Genomic DNA, 23,009 nt, shown 5'->3' with positions numbered 1-23,009 from the left:
GGTCTTCTTTAAGACAAAGTCAAAGTGTGTTCTCCACTGGATGGAGATAGAAATATGTACCCTTGGGTTGTTAACTCCCTATAACAACTTACTTTTTGTTTGGCTTCAAGGATCCTTCTTTCAAGATCAGCTGGGATCATTTTCCCTCTGAAAGGATAAATAAATACATTACAGGTTTGCTTTGAATGTTTTACTTTGTTGTACTTAGAAGCTGCCACATCGGGCTAAAAAGTTCAACCCTGAACTGTTAATAATAATGATCAGTTAATACACCTCAATGGCTGTTTCTAGGCAGAAATGCAGTTCCTCCCGGAAGGATGCAGGATTGTGATTTCTGACACATTTAGGAGAATCCTGACCATATGTCCCTTACTCTGCACAGAATGTGCTTTTTAGGGCCTCTTCTTAACTCAGCTGAAACAAGCCTGGTTCAGGGCAAGACAGTTGGCCATGAAAAGAGAATGCAGAAAAAAGATTTGCGTTCCCGGTCTTCGAATGAATGGAGCTGCAATTTCACATCTAGATGACATGCCAAGAAGAGAAAATCCATTCTGAAACAACTGAATGAAAATATTAAGTAAAAAAACTACCAAATTATGTGCTCAAAGCATAAAGCAGGCCAAGAAAACATGGGCTCAAATTTCAAACATATAGATACACGGACTCTGGAGAAAGAAACATCCTCCCATCCCTGAAATGTTTCTTTCCTAAAATAAAAACACAATGTTTTGCTAAATATAAAACTTCATTATTATAGGAGGCGCTTGGGTGGCTCAGTTGGTTGAGTGTCTGACTCAGCTTTGGCTCCAGCCATGATCTCACGGTTCGTAAGTTTGAGTCCCACATTGGACTCTGCACTGACAGTGCAGAGCCTGCTTGGGATTTCTCTCTTCTTCTCTCTCTCTGCCCCTCCCTGGCTTTCTCTCTCTCTCTCTCTCTCTCAAAAAATAAATAAACACTAAAAAAATTAAAAACAAACAAACTCCATTATTCTAATAATCAAAGGACTTGATTTCTCCAAGAAGATAGATGTTAGCTAGATGTGTAATCTTAGTCAAGTTGCTTAATTTCTCTGGCCTATTATTATTTTGCTTGGAATATAGTGATAATAATATTACTTATGGAGTTATGGGGTATTTTTTTCCTTGTAATTACTATATTTTATTTCCTAACCACCACCACTTCCAGCTTTTTTATTTATACTTTATTGTCCAGTTGGTTTCCATAGAACACCCAGTGTTCTTTCCCACAAGTGCCCTCCTCCATGCCCATCACCCCCCTTTCCCTTGCCCCCTCCTTCTTCAGCCCTCAGTTTGTTTTCAGTATTTAAGACTCTCTCATGATTTGCCTCCCTCCCTCTCCCTAACTCCTTCCCCCCCTTCCCCTTCCCATGGTCCTCTATTAAATTTCTCCTGTTAGACCTATGAGTGCAAACATAGGGCATCTGTCCTTCTCTGCCTGACTTATTTCACTTAGCATGACACCCTTGAGGTCCATCCTCTTTGCTACAAATGGCCAGATTTCATTCTTTCTCATTGCCATGTAGTATTCCATTGTATATATAAACCACATCTACTTCATTCATTCATCAGGTGATGGACATTTAGGCTCTTTCCATGATTTGGCTATTGCTGAAAGTGCCGCTATGAACATTGGAGTACATGTGCCCCTATGCATCAGCACTTCTGTATTCCTTGGATAGAAGTGCTATTGCTGGGTCACAGGGGAGTTCTACTGATAATTTTTTGAGGAACCTCCACAATTACTTTAAAAGTGTTTGGCATGTGGAAAGCATTCCACAAAGTATTAGTTTGTATTGATGAGATCAGTATGTGCTGTGACAGTCATAGCCCAAGTCTTTGGGGATAAAAATAGGGAAAGGACAGAGTAGTTACCTCGTGCCAGAGGCAGTAAAATATTCTTTACACCAAAATAGCTCTCTTGAGGTTGCTGAACTGGATAAACTTCTCACATCAGGATCATCGATCTAGGTTTTTAAAAGGCCATTTGGAAAAATAAATTATGGGCAAGAGGTTGTCACAATAAATGGTTGGGAGATGCTACCAGCATTTAGGGAGCAGTGAGCAGGGTTTTGGTATTTGTCACTAGTTCAATAATCTGTTTGTGGCTGTCCCTGTGACTCTAGGTATAGAGCAAACATTGAGCTACTCTATTACATCTTCTAAGCTTTACGTATTGAAATATATTATTTTATTAGAAGTTACTTTTCTAACATCCATTTGAGAAAAAGATGGTACTTTTCCTTAAAGTTTTTTAACATTTGTTTATTTTTGAGAGAGAGAGAGACAAGAGTGGGAATAGGGGAGGGGCAGAGAGAGAGGGAAACACAGAATCTGAGGCAGGCTCCAGGCTCTGAGCTGTCAGCACAGAGCCTGATGTGGGGCTTGAACCCATGAATCACAAGATCATGACCTGAGCCTAAGTCAGATACCTAACTGACTGAGCCACCAGCCTCAGTTAGAAAGTTACTTTTCTAATTGCCATTTTATAAAAATAATTTGAGCATTATATAGTAAGTAGGTAAACTGTATTTTCTGTGTTTTCCATTTCAGGCCCATAAAGGAGATGTCACAAAATAGTTGATGTCACAATAGGAGATGTCACAGTATAGTTTTATATTTAAAACAGACATTAGGCCTGAAAACATTAAGAACCACTGATTTATGTGAAGCTGTTTTCCAAAGGGAGGCAGTCAAAATACAATGATCTGACCACAGGCTACCGTGGCCAATCAGGTTGGATTGGAACAAAGGAGAATAAATGTACACTGGTGCTGAGGGTATGATTCCAGTTCAGAGCAGCCCACCTCTGGGGAACTTCTGTGAGAGGGGGGCTTCTGAAGGAGGGGCAGAGGGAACAGAGAGGCAGAGTGTGGGGCGGGGAAGAGGATCTCACTGCCTACATTTCTCCCCAGGCTTCACAGCTTGGCCCTAGGGCATCCTGCCAAGCAGTGATTTTCAATCTCTCCTGGATCGGGCTATGCTCCAACACCTCAGTTCAGCAATGATAGAAGCACAATGTGCAGATTTCAGAAGATATTTGGGTATTATATTCATCCTTTGCATAAAATTTTCAGCTCGTTAAAATTGCCATAGTATTTTTGTAGGTAAACATGGACATGGAGAGAGAATTCTCAGAAACTGTTGCAAATTCCGAATTTTACCTCTGCTTTTGGAGAGTTTGTGGAGACTAGTCTGACAGCTGCTGTTCGCTCATCTAATCACATCTGGACAGTTTTATTAAGCACAAGACAGTAAGGTCTCCCCAAGAAGTCCCGGATTAGGGTACATTATAACTGGAAGAGGCTGAAGACCTGTTTCTAGTCTAATTGTTTCATTTTTCAAAGGAGGAAGTAGGCCAAGAGAAGCCAAGTGACTGCCCAACATCAGATGGTGGTAAAAGGTTGGTTGTTACTAGAAATAAAACACCAAGCTTCCTAGAAGGGCCAAACAGATAGGAAACAATTTAGAAAGATTGGAGTCTTTAAAGATAAGATAAATCCTTGCAGATAATATCTGACCTTCATGGATAGGAGATGTCTTTCAAGTCTGCCAGGAAGGCAGTAATGAGTGGACAGTCTGTTCCATTTCCCCATCAGGGAGCTTTGGAGCAGGCTTGTCCAATTATCAAGTTCAAGTGGAAAGCGATGGGTGTGGCTCGTGACAGCCTTTCTTAGGCTCTGTGCTTAATTAAGATAATCTGTTTTATCCACTTAGGAACCCAGAGGACACCATTCCTGTCCCTCCTCCCGCCAGCCACTGCCTCACATACTGAAGATGGCAGGCAGATCAACCTTTGCTGGAGGTAGGTGACCGGAAGGCAGAAGTTTAACTCATGGATGGGATGATATCCATACGGTCACTTGACCTTAATGAGTGACCAGACAGCTGGTATGAAAGCTTCTGGAGATAAAACTTGTCATCTTGCTGTTTATCTGAGAGTTAGCTGAATTACCTTAGAACAATGGTTCTTGAAATTTAGTGTGCATAAAAATCACTTCGTATGTCTTTAAAAGGAAGATTCCTTGGCTCTGTTCTTTGGGATTTTGATTCAGGAGGTGATTATAGGGCCCAGGGATTAATTCATTCTACATATATGTATTGAGCACTTACTATTTGCCAGATCTGGTCAGTGGTACTGAAGTACCAGGGTAAACAGACCAGTTTCTACTCTTCAGTGCTTAAACGCTAACAAGAGAGCCATATAGTGACATGGTCAGGTAGAAACATGCATAGGAATCTGTATTTCTAACAAGCACCCCAGATTAATTCTGACCTGGGGTCCACATGTTGAGAAACACTACTTTGGAAATGGAAAGAAATTTTAGGGGTGCCTGGGTGGCTCAGTCACACCCTGATTTTGGGTCAGGTCATGTTCTCAAGGTTCATGAGACAGAGCTCTGCATCAGGCTGTGCACTGACAGCGGGGAGCCTCCTTGGGATTCTCTTTCTCCCTCTCTCTCTGCCCCTCTGCCATGCTCTCTCTCTCTCTTTCTCAAAAATAAATAAATATACATTTAACAGTAAAGAAATGGAAATTTGAGCCTGGTAGGCATTTTTAAATAACTGTGTGACATATTAGCCAAGTACCATCCATATGACCTATGGTTTTGAGCCATCATGGCTGTAGGGCAGGAGCAGAAGGCTCTAGATGTAGACTGTGCCTTCTTTGCCTGTCCATGTGCTGTGTGTGGGGTGACAGAACATTGGTGGCAATCAGCACAGTCCTTTGACGATTGGAAGCTGCCTGGCCAGGTCTGGCTCTTCCAGACAAGCATCTCGGTGCAGGGAGGCTTTAAATTGCAGCAGTTGCATTCTGCGTGTCTGGCCTGAAAGTCACTCCATAGCGGGGTGCCTGAGTGGCCAGGCCAGTTAAACATCCGACTCTGGCTCTGGTCATGATCTTGCAGTTTGTAGATTCGAGCCCTGCGTCAGGCTCTGTGATCACAGCTTGGAGCCCAGAGCCTGCTTTGGGTTGTGGGTCCCCCTCTCTATCTACTTCTCCACTGCTCATGCTCTGTCTCTCTATAAAAAAATAAATAAACATTTATAAATAAACAAATAAATAAAAGGAGCTCCAGAGCAAAAAGGTGTATCTTCAATGTTTACATCTCCCAGCCCTTAAGTGCACAATTAAGTAGTGACAGGTGCTTTGCAATGCCGCTCTCTGATGGTTGTTAGTGTTTGAAAAAAGGACTGCCATTCAAGTGCAGACTGTTGAACCAGACTTCTGCTTTGGATGCGGCTGCCTTGCACAGAGATTTCTGATTTTGCAACAGTCCTATAATGCTACCGGTCAACTTGAGAAAGTTTCCTGGGAAAAGCCCCACGATAGCAGCTAGAGTTGCCAGCAGGAAAATCTTGTCTTTGTGGGAAGAAATTAAAGACATAGATTATATCCTGTGTGGATTTCGGACCCAGATTCATGGCTCTCTTCCCATCTGAAGGAGAAAAGCTATCTTACTAAAAGAACATGTTAGTAGAGAGTTGATTCCTCTAGGCAGGCATCCAAATGGTCACAAATCAGGTGGCTGAGTCATTGGTGACCCTGCTCATTGGCCCCAATGAAACTGTAGTAATTCTAACAGGTTTTCTTAAGTGAGTAGAGCTTGGCTCTGCTCAGAGAGACATGTGTGCAAAGAAGAAAGGATGTGTGGATCCTTCCTGTTAGAAACTGATTAATATTACAATCATTGGTAATAGCAATATTACTGGCAGCAATGATGAATTGCTAGCTTCAGAAGCAGTCACTCCACTGTGCCTATTCCACTGTCTCCGAGCCTCATGCCAACCCTACAAGAGAGTTATTGTTCTGACCTCGCAGACACAGAGACTGAGGATAGTAGAGGCAGGTGAATGTGGCTAAAATCTGGAATGTGGAGACAGACCGACCAGTGTCTTGCCCCAGATCCTATGCTAATTGTGTGTACTTGAAGAATTAAGTTCTCCCTTTACTCATTCAGAAAATGATAATCGTACCTTCCTCATAAGGTTTACATGAGCATTAAATGGTATAATAAATACAAGACACTATAAAGCACTGAGCATAAAACTCAATACATATGAAATAGTCTCATTATCAGTAGCAGTAATTCACTGGGTGATTCACTTGGTTTAAATCATCCAACTCTGGATTTTAGCTCAGGTCATGATCTCATGGTTCAAGAGGTTAAGCCCCACATCGGGCTCTCTGCTGACCGCATAGACCCTGCTTGGGATTCTCCCACTCTGACTGTCCCTCACGCATGTTCACTTTCTCTCAAAATAAATAAATAAATAAACTTAAAAGAGAAAGCCAAAACAGTACTTATATTACAAAACCAAACCCTCTGTAAAAATTTTACCATGATTAGAAATAGTGAACTTCCTCGGTCCCTTTAATATGTAGTTTGATTTGGAAAAAGAACTTTATCTTTAACAGATAGTCATATTTTGCTTTTAAGATTTGTTTTCCAATATGCACAATGAGGTCACTTAGCATTATGGCCAGGACATGGGAGCAGGATGTTTTTGGTGATTTTTGTACTAATTCTAATAATTTTTTTTAAAAAAAGATTTACCTTTGCCAAAGGCATTTACTTCACACACACACACACACACACACACACACACACACACACTATGCAACAATTCAACTGATACGCAGTTGAGGACCCTAAGCATGCTATGGAAAGGAGTTACTTTCGTTTTCATACGAAGTCTCCTGGTGGCTGCCATGGGGTGTCAGCCTTAGAGCACATAGAGAAGTGTGTGACAAGGGGAAGGGTCTGTGGGCAAGAAGGTATGCCGTCCACCTTTCATCACTGCCTCAACTCCCCAAAACTGCTACTCCTCTTCCTCGAGCACACTGGGAGAGAGGAGAGGATTATGATAAGAAGTTCAGTTCACCACGTAAGGAAACATACTTGGCTATTCCAAATAAATTTTGAATCAAGGAGGAAATAAAAACTACAATTAGAGAACATTAAAAATTAATGACATGGGAAAACTAGATATAAAATTAAAAGAAGCATCCTAAATCATTCTCAGAGGAAAATGAATCGCCTGACATGCTTTTGAAATTAAATAACAGAATAAAAGTAACTACGTGAAATATTTAATCCAAGAAGCTAAGAAAATAAAAACAAACAACGTAGGCAGAAGGAATGAATGAATTTTTCAACGAATTAGAAACTTCAGAAAGTAGACTGAATTAATAAATTCCAAATCTGGTACTCTGAAAAGATCAGTGAATATACAAGCATCTGATTAGTTCAGCAAAAAGCAAACATGTAGGGCCACCTGGGCGGCTCAGTCAGTTAAGTGTCCCCCAGCTCTTGTTTGGGCTCAGGTCATGATCTTACCATTCGTGGGATTGAGCCCCTTGTGGGGCTCTGTGCTGACAGCACGGAGCCTGCTTGTGATCCTCTCTCTCCTCTCTCTGTCCCTCCCTCACCCTTCAAAATAAATAAGTAAATAAGCACTTTAAAAAAAAAGAGGGACGCCTCGGTGGCTCAGTCGGTTAAGCCTCTGACTTCGGCTCAGGTCAGATCTCACATTTGTGGGTTCGAGCCCCGCATCAGGTTCTGTGCAGACAGCTAGCTCAGAGCCTGCAGCCTGCTTCCGGTTCTGTGTCTCCTGCTCTCTCTGCCCCGCCCCCTCTCATGCTCTGTCTCTCTCTGTATCAAAAGTAAATAAAACATTAAAAAAATTAAAAAAAAAAAGAGACAGAAAATATAACATTTGAAATAAGAAAAGAGGTTATGGAAAAAGATATTTTTTAGCCGTGGCTGAAAAAAATTAACTGCTCAACTTTTCTAATTATAAAAAAGGCAAGTAAAAATATAAATATTAAAAATCTATTTATCAAACAGGTCACTTAAGGTTTCAGTTCCTGGGATTAGTAAGAACACGGTGAGGAGTCAGGCCTGCACACTGCTCAGGGTGGAGGGGAGGGTAGAGGGGGTGGGGGGTGGGGGGTGGGGTCTAAATTGGCTGGTTCTTTTCTGAACAGCAACATTCCAGCAAGTATCTTAGCTCTCAGTGCAGACATAGTTTGGGACTCAGAAATTCTAGTTTTAGGAATTCTTCCTAAGAAAATAATACAAGTATGTGTGCAAATATTTAGTGACACTGATATTTACAGTAGCAATTTTTATATAGTAAAAATTTAACATAGCTTAAGTGTATAACAACATATTTGTTAAGTAATATAAATTACAAACAACAGATTATTAAATAGTAATTAAAAATGATATTGGAGGGGTGCTGGCAGGCTCAGTCAGTTAGGCATCCAACTCTTGATTTTGGCTCAGGTCATGATCTCATGGTTTGTGAGTTGAAGACCCACATCAGCCTCTCAATTGACAGTATGGAGCCTGCTTGGGAATATGCTTCTTTCTCTCTGTCCCTCCCTCCCTCTCTCTCTCAAAAATAAATAATAAGTAAACATTTAAAAATGATATTGGAGAATATCTAATGACATAAAAGTTGTTAATTATATTTTATTATGTAAAAAACAAATGTCTAATCAGTAGGTTTATATTTAAATATATATAATATGTTTGGAACTATATGTACCAGAGTATTATGAGATTATGTCTAGGTCCTTTTATTTTCCTGTTTCTCTACAATGAATATGTGCTGTTTCTGGAATAAGAAAAGAGTCTTATACTTTTTTTTTTTTTAAAGAAGAAGCTGTCCATTACCTAACATAGAATACAAAAATTAACCCCAAATGGATCAGAGGCCTGTATATAAGAGCTAAAACTATAAAACTCCTGGAAGAAAACATAGGGCAAAATCTTCATGAGATTGGATTTGGCAATGCATATTTTCATGGATATGATGTCAAAGGCACAAGTAAAAAAAGGAAAAATTGGACCTGATTAAAAATTAAAAACTCTTGTGCATTAAAAGATACTGTCAACAAAATAAAAAGCATCCCATAGAATGGAAGAAAGAAAATATTTCCAAGTTTTTGCAAAACTTGATAAAGGACTAACATCCAAAAATATATAAAGCACTCCTTCAATACAACAAAACACCCCCAAATAACCCAATTCATAGGCGGCCATATGGTCCTACGAGACACATATATGACATTCCATCCAACAGCGCCAGATACACATTCTTCTAAGTGCACGTGGACATTCTCCAGAATAGATCCTATGCTAGACCACAAAACCAATCTTAACAAATTGAGGAAGATTGAAATCATATCAAGTATCTTTTCCAGCCACAGTGGTATGAAAATAGGAATCAATCAATGAGAGGAAAATTGGAAAAATCATAAGTATGTGGAAACGAAAACCACATTGCTGAGCAACCAATAAATCAATGAAGAAATAAAAAAGAAATCAGAAAGTATCTTTACTTTTTTTTCATAAAAATGAAAATACATAACAAAACTTATGAGATGCAGTAAAGCAGTTCTAAGAGGGAAGTTAATAGTGATAAATGGCTATATTGTGAAAAATAAAAACTTTATATCTCAAGGAACTAGAAACCTAAAGTTAGGAGAAGGAAGGAAACAATGAAGATTAGAGCAGAAATAAATGTAGACTAGAAAAACAATAGCAAAGATCAAAAAAATTAAGATCTGGCTTTTAGCAAAAAAGGAACAAATTGACAAGTTTTTAGCTAGACTAACCAAGAAAAGAAGGGAGCATTCAAATAAAATTAGAAAGGAAAAAGGAAACATTATAATCCATACCACATTAATACAAAATATCATAAAATTCTGCTCTAAAAAATATTATGTCAACAAATTGAATAATGTAAGAACAGTGAAGAAATTCCAAGAAACATACAACATACTGAAATTGAATCATGAAGAAACAGAATTTCTGAGGAGGCTAATAATGAGTAAAGAGATAAAAGCAGTTATTAACAATTTCCAACAAAGAAAAGACCAGGTCCAGATGCCTTTTATAGGTAAATTCTACCAAACATTTTAAAGGATTAATAACAATCCTTCCCAAACTCTTCTAAAAAAATTGAAGAGGAAGAAACAGTTCCAAACTAATTTTATGAGACCAGCATTACCCTCATACCAAAGCCAGATAAGGACACTACAAGAAAAGAAAATTATATGCCAATATCTCTGATGAACATAGATGCAAGATTCTCACAAAATACTAGTAAACCAAATTCAACAATACATTAAAAGGACACAATAATCAAGTGGGATTTATCCCTGGGATGCAAAGATGGTTCAACATCTGCAAATCAATCAATTTAATAAACCTCATAAACATAATAAAGGTTAGACTCATATGGTTATCTCAATAGAGACAAAGAGTATTTGACAAAATTCAACATCTTTTCATGATAAAAACTCTCAACAAATTGGGGTTAGAGGGAACCTACTTCAAAATTATGAAGACCATGTATGACAAAATCATTGGACTCAATGATTAGAAGTTGAAATATTTTCCTCTAAGATCAGGAAGAAGGCAAGAATGCCCACTTTTACCACTTTTATTTAATATAGTACTGGAAGTCCTAGCCAGAGCAATTAGGCAAGAAAAAGAAAAAAAAGACATTCAAAGTGAAAATCAGAACTAATAAATTTAATAAATCAGAACTAACCCAGTCAGAACTAATAAATTTAATAAAGTTGCAGGATATGAAATTAGCATAAAAAATCAATCCCATTTACAGTAGCATGAAGAAGAATAAAATATTTTGAAATAAATTTAACCAAGGAGATGAAAGATCTGTATACTAAAAACTATAAGATATTGATGAAAGAAGACACAAATAAATGGCTTGCAAGAATTAATATTGTTAAAATGTCCATACTACCTAAATCCTCTACATATTCAATGCAATCTCTGTCAAAATTCAAATGGCATTTTTAACAGAAATGGAAAAAACTCTCCTAAAATTTATATGGAACCACACACACACACACACACACAAATCCAAGTAGCCAAAACAATCTTGAGAAAGAAGAACAAATCTGGAGGTGTCACACTTCCTGATTTCAAACTGTATTGCAAAGATATTGTAATCAAATCAGTATGGTTCTGGCATAAAAATAGACACATAGATCAATGAAACAGAACAAAGAGCCCATAAATAAACTCATACATGTCCAGTCAAATAATCTTTGACAAAGGTGTCAAAAATACACAATGTGGAAAAGATAGGCCCTTCAACAAATGGTGCTGGGAAAACTAGACGGCCACATGCAAAAAAATGAAACTGGATCACTATCTTACACCATACACAAAAATTAACACAAAGTAGATTAGTGACTTGATCATAAAACCTGAAACCATAAGAATCCTAGAAGAAATCATAAGCAGAGGCCTCCTTGACATCAGTGTTGGCTATAATTTTTTTTGGTTTGACACCAAAAACAAAGGCAACAAAAGCAAAAATAAATAGTGGGACTACATGAAACTAAAAATCTTCTGCACTGATGGGGCACCTGGGTGGCTCCGTTGGTTGAGCATCTGACTCATGATTTTGGATCAGGTCATGAGCCCAGGGTTGTGGGATCAAGCCCGTTGTTGGGCACCACACTTGTGTAGAGCCTGCTTAAGATTCTCCCCCCCCCCCCCCCTCTCTCTCTCTCTCTTTCTCTCCCCCCTCCCCCATTCTTTCTCTAAAATAAAATAAAACAAACAAATGAAAACCTTCTGCAAAGCAAAATAAAAAATCAACATGAAAAGGCAATTTATGGAAGGGGAGAAAACATTTGTAAGCCATATATCTGAAAAAGGATTAGTATCCAAATTATATAAAGAGATCTTACAACTCAATAGCAAAACCCAAATAAACTTATTTAAAAATGGGCAAAAGACCTGAATAGATATTTTTTCAAAGAAGACAAACAAATGACAAAGGTGAAAAGGTGTTCAACATCACTAACCATCAAGAAAATGCAAAGCAAAACCACAGTGAGATATCACCGCATACCTATGAGGATAGCTATTATCAAAAAGACATGAAATAATAAGTGTTGATACAGGAATGGAGAAAAGAGAATCTTTGTACACTGTTGGTGAGAAAGTAAACTGGTGCAACCACTGTGAAAAACAGTATAGAGGTTCCTCAAAAATTAAAAATAGAACTACTGTATGATTCATGAATCCCACTCCCTGGTAAATAACCAAAGGAAATGAAGTCAGTATCACAAAGAGTTGTCTGCATTCCCATCTTCAATGCAGCATTATTTACAATAAGCAAGATTAGGAAACAATCTGAGAGTTAATTAGTGATGGAATGGATAAAGAAATGTGATACACACACAATGGAATATTATTCAGCATAAAGAGAAGGAAATTTATGACAACATGGGTGAACCTGGCAGATATTATGCTAAGAGAAATAAGCCAGACACAGAAAGACAAATATTATATGATTTCACGCACACACACACACACACACACACACACATATTTGAAAAAAAGTCAAACTCATAGAAGCAGAGAGTAGAATGGTGATTACCAGGAGCTATTCGGTGGGAGAAATGGGGAAATGTTGCCCAAAGAGTGCAAACTTTCAGTTATAAGATGAGTAAGTTCTAGGGATCTAACGTACAGCATGACGATGTAACCATGTTATTTTGTATAGAGTTTGTTAAGAGAGAAGATCTTAAGAATTGTCATTACACCCTTCCCCCCACACAAATGGTAACATTGTGAGGTAGCAGATACGTTAGTTGGCTTGACTAATTATTTTACAGTGTATGTATATACATCGCAAATCATCATATTGTATACATTAAATATATACAATTTTTATTTGTCAGTTATACTTCAATAAGATTGGAAAAAATATATCTTCAAAAAATAAAAATAAACAAGTGAAATTTTTAAAAAAATAGGCAAAGGACTTGGATACACATTGCTCCAAAAAAGGTGTACAAATGGCTAATAAGCACATGGGAAGCTGTTCGACATCACTAATCATTAGAGAAATGCAAATCAAAGCCGCAATTAGATAATACCTCACACCCATTAGTATGGCTACTATTAAAAAATAAAACAGGGGCGCCTGGGTAGTTCAGTTGGTTAATGTTGGACTTCGGCTCAGGTCATGATCTCAGAGCTCATGAGTTCAAGCTCTGCGTTGGGCTCTGGGCTGACAGCTCAGAGCCTAGAGCCTGCTTCTGATTCTGTGTCTCCCTCTCTCTTCCCCTTCTTGACTTACTCTCTGTCTCTCTCTCTTCCTCAAAAATAAATAAACAAACCAACCAGAAAATAGCAAGTGTTGACAAGGTTGTGGAGAAATTGGAATGCTTGTACAATGTTGGTGGAAATGTCAAATAGTGCAGCCACTACAGAAAACAGTATGTCAGTTCCTCAAAAAATTAAAAATGCAATTACCATATTATCTGTCAGTTCCACTTCTGAATATATGCCCAAAAGAATTAAAAGCAAGGCTCTAAGAGATATTTGCATACCCATGGATATAACAGCATTATTCAGAATAGCTCAAATGTGGAGGCACACCAAGTGGTACATATATACAATGAAATGTTATTATTCAGTCCTAGGAAGGAAGGAAATGTTGACATTTGCTACAACATGGATCATCTTTGAGGACATTACGCTAAGTGAAATCAGCCAATCGCAAAAAAGACAAAAAAGAGTCAGGTACCTAGGTGGTCAAATTCATAGCGATAGAAAGTAGAAAGATGTTTGCCAGGGGGTGGGGGTGGGGGATGGGAGGTTTTGGTTTAGTGGTTGTAGAGTTTCTGTTTTGCAAGGCGAAAAGAGTTTTGGAGATGGATAATGGTGATGGGTGCACAACAAAATGATTGTACTCCATTATCACTGAACTGTCTACTTACAAATAGTTAGGATGGCAAATTTTAAGTGTATTTTACCACAATTAAAAATTGGGGAAAAGTGGACAAAGGACCATGTTTAACCAGCAAACACTAGGAGCTCTCTTCAGAGTCCAAGCCCTGATTCTTTGCTTCCCAGCAAAGTTATCTTGGATACACTGGCCCTGTGCCAGGGTGAGGAGATGAATGGACGAAGGTGAACTTACCATACTGCTGGTGACTATTGTGTACGTAGAAACTCTTCACAAACTGTGTCGGCACCAGGTAGGTGTGAGGGGACATACTCCTTTGTGCCTCTAATAACTGCATTAACTAGATCAACTGTATAAGGTGCTTAGGAGGCCACCTGGCACATAATAAACAGTAAGTGCCGGCTCTTATTATTTTGTAATCCGTCCTGATATGGACATAATGAAGAACATATACTACTAGCACGTCTGCATTCTCTGCCTCTAAACCCATAGGAAATATGACACCCAGAGGGCTTACCCCAGCCCTGCTCAATAATAATTGATTCAAGGTCTCTGTGAAGTCTTTCCTATCACAGTGCATTTAATACCTCCCCAAGGACCTGAAAGAGTTAATTAGCTTTCCTAACTGCCTTCAGACACTGGCCACAATTCAGCTAATTTGATAAAAGAGTATAATGACCCCAGATTATTTATACTTTCAATTGTTGAAATCAATTAAGTGATAAAGTGTGGTACTTAATAAGTGCAAGGAAATGTTATCTAACTATAATTTGTAAAGCTGAGAGATGTGTGAAAATAAAAAACTAAAATTTATACAAAAACATAAGTGTTCACTTTGTGGTATACAAGCATTCATCTAAATATATAATAGAAATCTTGAGTTACAAGGGTGGCCAATGACTCTTCTACTCCTCTGCCAACCAGGTATCATGTGTCTTGCTCAGTTTTATTTTCTATAAGGTTTTATAGCAATTTAGATAATTTAAAGGAAACCCTGAAAGGAGGAATAAGAGATGGAAAAATCGGGAGAGAGTGCGAGAGAGCTCTAGAGATAATTAAATTCTTTTTAAAAATTTAAAAAAAGTTTATTTATTTTGAGAGAGAGAAAGAGAGGGGTGGAAGGGGCAAAGAGAGAGAGAGAGAGAGAGAGAGAGAGAGAGAGAGAGAAAGTGAGAGACGGAGAGAATCCCAAGCAGGCCCTGCACTGTTAGCACAGAGCCTGACGCAGCGCTAAAACTCACATACCATGAGATCATGACCTGAGCCAAAACCAAAAATCAGATCCTTAACCTACTACGCCACTCAGGCACCAATAGAGAGAATCAATTTCTAAATGCACCTATGAATCCACACTCATTGTAAATACACACACTCACACACACACACACACACACACACACACACACACACACACATGGAGTGGGGAGAGCTCTTCTTTATAGTAGAATGACAAGAACTGATAAAGAGAAGAAGGAGTGATGGAATTAGAACACCACTGTTTTGCAACTACCATACTCATAATTCACGCAAGAGCCTTCTACGGATGCTAAACTAGTGAGTGAATGTTTCAGGAGGAACTGAATATTTATGTTGTCTCGAAGGATCCCCTACAAGATAAACTGCAAAGTAGAGAACAGTCATTTGGCAGGGGAGAAACCTGGCAAATGCTACCCTAACCAAGGGGTCAAAGTTGACATTACTATAACATGACAACCCTCCTGAGGAGGAACAACTGAGAAAGACAAGGATCACCTCCCTTGAATTCTTGCCTAAAATGTATTGCTTGGATCTAACCATGAGGCAATATGAGACAAACCCAAATTAAGAAATATTCTACAAGACTGTAGATGCTGGCGAGGGTGTGGAGAGACGGGCACCCTCCTACACTGTTAGTGGGAATGTAAACTGGTACAGCCATTCTGGAAAACAGTGTGGAGGTTCCTCAAAAAACTATCAATAAAGAACTCTCCTATGACCCAGCAATAGCACTGCTGGGGATTTCCCCAAGGGATACAGAAGTGCTGATACATAGGAGCACATGTACCCCAATGTTCATAGCAGCACTGTCAATAATAGCCAAATCATGGAAAGAGCCTAAATGTCCATCAACCAATGAATGGATCAAGAAGATGTGGTATATATATACACAATGGAATACTACATGGCAATGAGAAAGAATGAAATCTGGCCATTCAAAGCAACACGGATGGACCTCGAGGGTGTCATGCTAAGTGAAATAAGTCAGGCAGAGAAGGACAGATACCATATGTTTTCACTCATAGGTCTAACAGGAGAAACTTAACAGAGGACCATGGGGAGGGGAAGGGGGAAAAAGAATTAGGGAGAGGGAAGGAGGCAAATTATGAGAGACTCTTGAATACTGAAAACAAACTGAGGGCTGAAGGGGGAGGGGCAAAAGGGAAAAGGGGGTGATGGGCATGGAGGAGGGCACTTGTGGGGAAGAGCACTGCGTAGTATATGGAAACCAACTTGACAATAAACTATAAATAAAAAAAATTCTACAAAATAAACATGCTCTTCAAAAATATCAATTTCATGAAAGGCAAAGGAAGGATGAGGAAATATTCCAGATTAAAGGAAACTAAAGTCACATGACAGCTGAATATAATGTGTGATCTTGGACTGGGAATAAATAGCTCTCAGTAATATTATTGGGAAAACGGATGAAATTTGAATAAGGTATATTGATTAAATACTGGCAGATCTTCTGATTTTGATCTTTGTACTGTGATTATATAAGTGAATATCTTTGTTCTTAGGAGATGCACATTTAAGTATTAAGAAGCAAAGGGGCCTGATGTCTGCAAGAAATTCTTAAATGTTCCAAAAAAATCTGTATCTATAATATATATAGTATGTATTTTTAATATTATAATATTCATTACATTCAAGATATAATATTGAATTATATACATGGAGAGAATGAGAACTCCAAAGCATGCATATCAAAACTCTAAATGGATTAAAGACCTAAATGTGAGACCTGAGACCATTCTGACATTGGCCATAGCACTATTTTTCTAGATATGTCTCCTAAGGCAAAGGAAAAATAGCAGCAGAGTTCTCGTGAGTTCTTCAGAGAAGGACCATATACAACTTCAGCCAAAGACATAAGGAACTCACAGAGAAATTACTTCTATTTTATCCCTTCTTTTCACATAATTCACATTTTTCCTCTCTAGCAGTTCTTCATCTCACAGTGAAATATGCCATAACCACCCTCCTTAAAACAATGAAACCAAAAACCATCCTGAATTCAGTACCCGCTCCAGCTTCTCTCCTCCCTGCCTCCCTTCATGGCTCAACCTCTAGAGAGGCTGTCTGTCCCTGCCTGTACCCGTTCTCTCTTCCCTCCCCTCCCCCACCCTTCACCCACTGCAAATGCCTTTTGCCCTCATCCCTCTATTGAATTGTTTTTAATGTTTGTTTATTTTTGAGACAGAGAGAGAGAGAGAGAGACACAGAGAGAGAAACAGAGAATGGGGGAGGCACAGAGAGAGAAGGAGACACAGAATCTGAAGTAGGCCCCAGGCTCTGAGCTGTCAGCACAGAGCCTGATGTGGGGCTTGAACTCAGTCTGTGAAGTCAGAGGCTTAACTTAGTGAGTGCCCCACCCCTCTATTGAAACTACTCTTGCCAAACTCACCAGCCACCTCCTCATAATGAAAGCTGATGGACAGCTGTTAACCCTCATCCCATGTGAGGCCATTAACCACTTCTAGAAAGACTCTCATGGCCCTCATGGCCCCAGTTTCTGATTCTCCTGTATGACTCTGGCTGCTCCTTCTCAGTCTCCCTGAAAAGCAGATGCTCCTTAGAGTTCTTTCCTGGGCCCACTCTGTGTGGCTTCCATTGTGTAATGTAAGAGCTTCAGGCTCATATTTCAGAACGCCCACCTGAACCCTCACGACATCTCATAAGCTCTGCAAACTTGACATATTCAAACCTGAACTTTTCACTTTGGCTAGGATTCCTTAACTCAGAGAACAACACCACACGGACTTAGCTGGCAAGCCAGAAGGCTGTCATTCATCCTTGACTCTTCTTTCAACCTGCATACCAACCATTCAATAATTCCTATTAATTCCAGCATCCATTCCAGCGGACATCAGGTCAGCCTACCATTCAGCATCAACTCATCTCATGGCCGCAGCCACCAACTTCCAGCCTCCAACCTATACTTCACTCTGCATTTAAAATGATCTTTCTAATGCTAAAATGTGATGTCATTTTGCTGCTCAAAATCCTTCAGTGATATGTCATGTCTTCAACCTAAAGTTGAAACATGGCTCAAAAAATTCCATCATTACAAGGACATTCTGACCACTTCCCCTCAGAATTTCTTTTCAGGTCCTTGGGCAAGCCACCTGCCCTCACATCCATGACTTAGAATGTGCCATGGCCTCTGCCTGGAACATTCTTTCCTCTTCATCTGGCCATCTCATGGTCCTCCCTCCGGATGTAGACTTAGATATGAATCAATAGCAACCTGTACTTGCTCTTGTACATACTTTCGCCAGTGTTACTACTTGTTCTGAAGTCTGCCTCTGGACACTAGACTAAGTCTTATAGCATCTGTGACTTTGTCCACCTTGTTGACCACTGTGCTTCCAGTCACGGCCACTGCCTACATCCAAAATAAGTCTCTCATAAGGCTCCCACATCTATCATATGGGAATGCTGTATACTTCCAAATAATCATTTATAGATATTTTCTCCCCTCCTCTGTCTGAACTCTTGGGAAATATCTTTTTGTTTAGTGGCCCAATCCAATTCTAAAATATTGCTCACTCCTCTTTCACAAATACTTATTTTTCTCTAGATATTAACTCATACTTTTCTTCTCTATCATTGGACACCATCAATGCAGCCTTAATTGGGATCCCACTAATTCAAAATGTGCAAATATTAGATCTAATCACACTAAAGTAAAAATTCATTAATCCCAATACTGTGAAGATTCAGCTCTTTGGTTATAAGGAAAAAGAACTCTTAAACTAGACCCTAGGAAATCAAAGATGCATCTAGCACATTTTCTTCTTTTGAATTTAATAATTGATTTTTATAAAAATAGAGCACTTCACATTCAAATGTAAGACATGGTGAAATGCAGTTTTCCATTGCCTTATTTTACTTATTAAAGTAATAACAAGTTAAATATGCTTTTTGCTTTTCAACACTGAAAGAACCTTTTCAGAATAAATGAAGATTTATTACATAGTTCTCTTTCTTTGTTTTAATCGAGAATGTTTCACTTTGAATGGGTTACCAAACTGAGCCCCTGTGATTGCTAATTAAGAGACTGTATCTTGCAGTATTCCATATGTGGCTTTGGGATTGTTGTTAGAAAGGCAAGGGGCACCTGGGTGGCTCAGTTAGTTAAGCGTCCAACTTCAGCTTAGGTCATGATCTCGTGGTTCTTGGGTTCAAGCCCTGCATTGGGCTCTGTGCTGACAGCAGAGAGCCGGGAGCCTACTTCGGATTCTGTGTTTCCCTCTCTCTCTGTCCCTCCCCTGCTTGCATTCTGTCTCTCTTGGTCTCAAAAATAAATGCACATGAAATATACTTTACTTTCTTCACTAGGACATTTCCCTTTATTGTGAGCTTCCTACTAAGTTAACTGTCTGCTGAGAACAAGATAAAGCCTATCACCCCCACCACTGACAAACAAATGTGCAGAGTCAGAAAGAGTAGCTGTAAGAAATGAATGTCTTCCAGAGCAGATCCAGGTATGTACTTTGTCAGCCTCAAGTGATTTTTCTGAACTAAGCATCTGACTTTCACAAGGAGGGGAAAGAATAAAAACAAAATGGCTGCCAAGCATGTTTTAAACGATTCTACTGGAAGGGTGGCCACATGTGACTGTTCAAAGCCTGCTTCTTGCCTCCTGACCCCAACCAGTTCAATTTCATTTAATCCATTAGACCAAACTCTCAGTCTTAAACTCATCCTGTAGAGATGATATGAATTATCAATATAGAATTAAAGACTACATTTAGCTACCAACACAGCTTTGAGTTTTTCCTCCAACATGCCCTCATAGAATACTGCTAGGAGAAAAAGAAGTCTTTTGAAAGGCAATATGGTCTGCTATATCACTTTCCTTAAGAATATTTATATAATTTAAGTTAGCAACTGTACTAAGAAATAAGCATAAATGGAGAAGCCCTGGGCACATAAGAATGTATAAGGATATAAGGGTTATTTCTAACAGCAACACCAGAAAAAAGGAAATGAATAGGAGGGGAGTGCTTGCTTTCTACTCCATATCACTTTTAGTGTTTTACAGTTGTGAACACATTTAATCTTCATAGCAACCCTATGAAGCAGGGCCTTTCCTTTTTCCTTTATTTTAGATGAGAAAAGTGAGACAGATAAGGATTTGCCCCAGCTGGTGCTGGAGCTGAGATAGGAAGGATAGCGTGTCAAACAATGCAGCTCTGGAGCCGGCCCTTCAAAGTACTATCACTATTGCACTTTCTCATATAGTCACTCCTCATATACTATGTAGTTAAGCGTGTTTGTAATAACGTGGAAAAATACTTATCATGTCTGGTTAGAAAAAGAAACATGATCACAAATACGCAAGTTAAAAAAAGGAAAAGGGGCACACGTGGGTAGATCAGTCAGTTAAATGTCTGCCTCTTGATATTGACTCTTGATATCAGCTTAGGTCATGATCTCACAATTCGTGAGTTCAAGCCCTGCACCCGGCTCTGTGCTGACATGTGTGGAACCTGCTTGGGATTCTTTTTCTCTCCCTCTCTCTTTACCCCTCTTCTGCTTGCTCTCTGTCTCTCAAAACAAACAAACAAACAAACATTAAAAAAATTTTTTTTAAAAGAAAAAATCCCAAACCTCTATGATTTGAAAAAGAGATTCAAGGTTAAGACACCAATATGGTATTAGTGATAATCTTTGGGTGGTGGAATTACAATTTTTTCCTCTTATTTTGTGTTTTTTTAAAGTAAACATATATTCCCTTTCAGATGATAAAAATGATCACTTATTCCTGTTTAAAGTTCTCATGTGCTTCCTGCCCCCACTCCCTTTCCTTCTACCCACTGACCTTGAACAACACAGGTTTGAACTGTGCAGGTCTATTTACACATGGGTATTTTTTGAAAAATACAGTATAGTACTATAAATGTATTTCCCTTCTGATTTTGTTAATGACATTTTCTTTTCTCTAGCTTACTTTATGGAAAGAATATAGTATTTAATACATATAACATACAAAACATGTGTTGATTGTGTATGTTATTGGTAAGGCTTCTGGTCAACAGCAGGCTCTGAGTAGTTGAGTTTCTGGGGTGACAAAAGTTATATGTAAATTCAACTACACAGGATGCAGGTGGGGGTCAGTGGTACCATGTTTTCAAGGATCAATTATATTTTCTTCCTCCTTGCTTCACTTCATACTTCCACTGTGAATTTTTTTTTCTCCTAGGCCTTATTTCTCTTACCTCTTATTTCTTATCTTTCTTTTTCTTCCTTTTCTTTCTTCTTCTTCTTCCTGTATGTCTCTCTCCTCCCTTCCCCATCCAATAAGGCTCATGAGCAGGACAAAAAGTCCTTGTAGCCCTAGCTTCCTGGTGGCCCTTTCTCTCTGGACCCTCTCAATGGGTGGATGTAGGGAGGAGGGGGGTTGCAGGGTATTTTGTGAAAACAACAACAACAACAACAACAACAACAATTTTTAACATTGTGTTTTCAGTTTTTCTAATGGCTTCTAAACTTGCTGATATATTGGGGCACCTGGGTGGTTCAGCTGGTTAAGCATCCAACTTCGGCTCAGGTCATGACCTCAGTCCGTGGGTTCAAGCCCTGCGTGACAGCTAGCTCAGAGCCTGGAGCCTGCTTCAGATTCTGGGTCTCCCTCTTTCTCTCCCCCGCTCACTCTCTGTCTCTCTCTCTCTTAAAATAAAGACATTAAAACTTTTTTTTAATAAATAAAAATAAAATTGCTGACATAAAATTCTTTGACCTAAAAATTGAGGTCACTTGGGTAGTCATTGATTCTAGACCCTACTGGTTTCCCAGCATTCTCTGCTTTCTGCTCCTTTCTCTGCGATTGGTGAATGACAGGCACTTTTTGGCATTTCTTCCTGGCAGCCCTGTCTGTGTTCCCTGTTCCTGCAACATTTATGCTTTTCCTTCTTGTTCTTCCTTTTTCTAGGCCTGCCCTTCTCTTTGGAACATGATGCTGCCCTCAGTCAGTAGTCCTCAGGCCAGACTTTGGCTCCTGGGAATGCCTGGTTGGCTGGTTTGATGGACTCATCCCAAGGCCCCTTGCATTGTTAAAACCTGAATCTGACAGGAGTGGAAGTGGTAATATTGATGCCTTGAGGAGTGGACTGAAGAGTTCCCTCTGTCTTCCCAGGTCATCCACCAGCCCACTGGGACTCAAGTCAGGAACATCCACTGACCAGGCTAGCTTAGAAGACTGAGTAGGTCAGATAACTAGGGCCTGTGTGAATGATTCTTCCTCAAAGGCTAGGCTCCTTATAAGAGTTGGCTGCAGATTTTAGTACGTGTGCTGCCGAAGTAAGCACAAGAGTTGGCTACAGATTAAGAAAAATGTTAGTCACCCCAATCTTTATTCCCGGTTAGCAGGTTTTGCAGCTGTGCCAGTTTTCTTCTTAAATCTCAGTTCTCAAGTACCGTCTAGCACGGGTGGTCTCAAAAATACAAGCAGTTTTTGGGGTGCCTGGGTGGCTCAGTTGGCTAAGCAGCTGACTCCCGATTTTGACTTAGGTCGTGATCTCACGGTTCATGAGTTCAAGCACCACAACCAGGGACTTGGGATTCTCTTTCTCTCTCCCTTTCTGCTCCTCCCTCAACTCATGCACCCTTTCTTTCTCTCTCACCCCCTCAAAAAAAACCCCAAAACTTAAAAAATATTCAGTTCCTTCCTCCAAATGTGCTTGTCTTGCTCTGTTGCTTTTAATTTCCCACCCATCTTATTGCTAGAGCCCCATGCACAGCCCCACTGACCCCGGTCTCTCTTGTCCCTGCTTCCTGAAGGATGTTTTCCATCATGCCTTTCTCAGATAAAAATGCTTTCAGGTGACCTTGATTACTGATCCATCAAACTCAAAGGCAAAGTTTAGCATTGCCCCTACTCCAACAAGGAAAAAGAAAACATCACCTTTTCTGATTGTAAAAGTAACGTGTTCATGGCGAGCAATCAGATAAGGTCAGGCAAGA

General features: G+C 39.4%; 1 protein-coding gene across 1 annotated transcript in view; it reads right to left on the bottom strand.

The window, feature by feature from the left end:
* GAD2 (glutamate decarboxylase 2) overlaps positions 1-23,009 on the bottom strand; it is an 81,131-nt gene that overhangs the window by 31,447 nt on the left and 26,675 nt on the right. Inside the window, exon 9 of the mRNA XM_029955366.1 lies at positions 93-147. Coding sequence (XP_029811226.1) covers positions 93-147 — 55 coding nt within the window. The remainder of the gene's footprint in view (positions 1-92; positions 148-23,009) is intronic.

This window comes from Suricata suricatta, chromosome 10 (assembly GCF_006229205.1).
Source record: "Suricata suricatta isolate VVHF042 chromosome 10, meerkat_22Aug2017_6uvM2_HiC, whole genome shotgun sequence".
Taxonomy (NCBI): Eukaryota; Metazoa; Chordata; class Mammalia; order Carnivora; family Herpestidae; genus Suricata; species Suricata suricatta.
The sequence above is the reverse complement of the archived record's forward strand: the minus strand, read 5'-3'. Positions and strand labels throughout refer to the sequence as shown.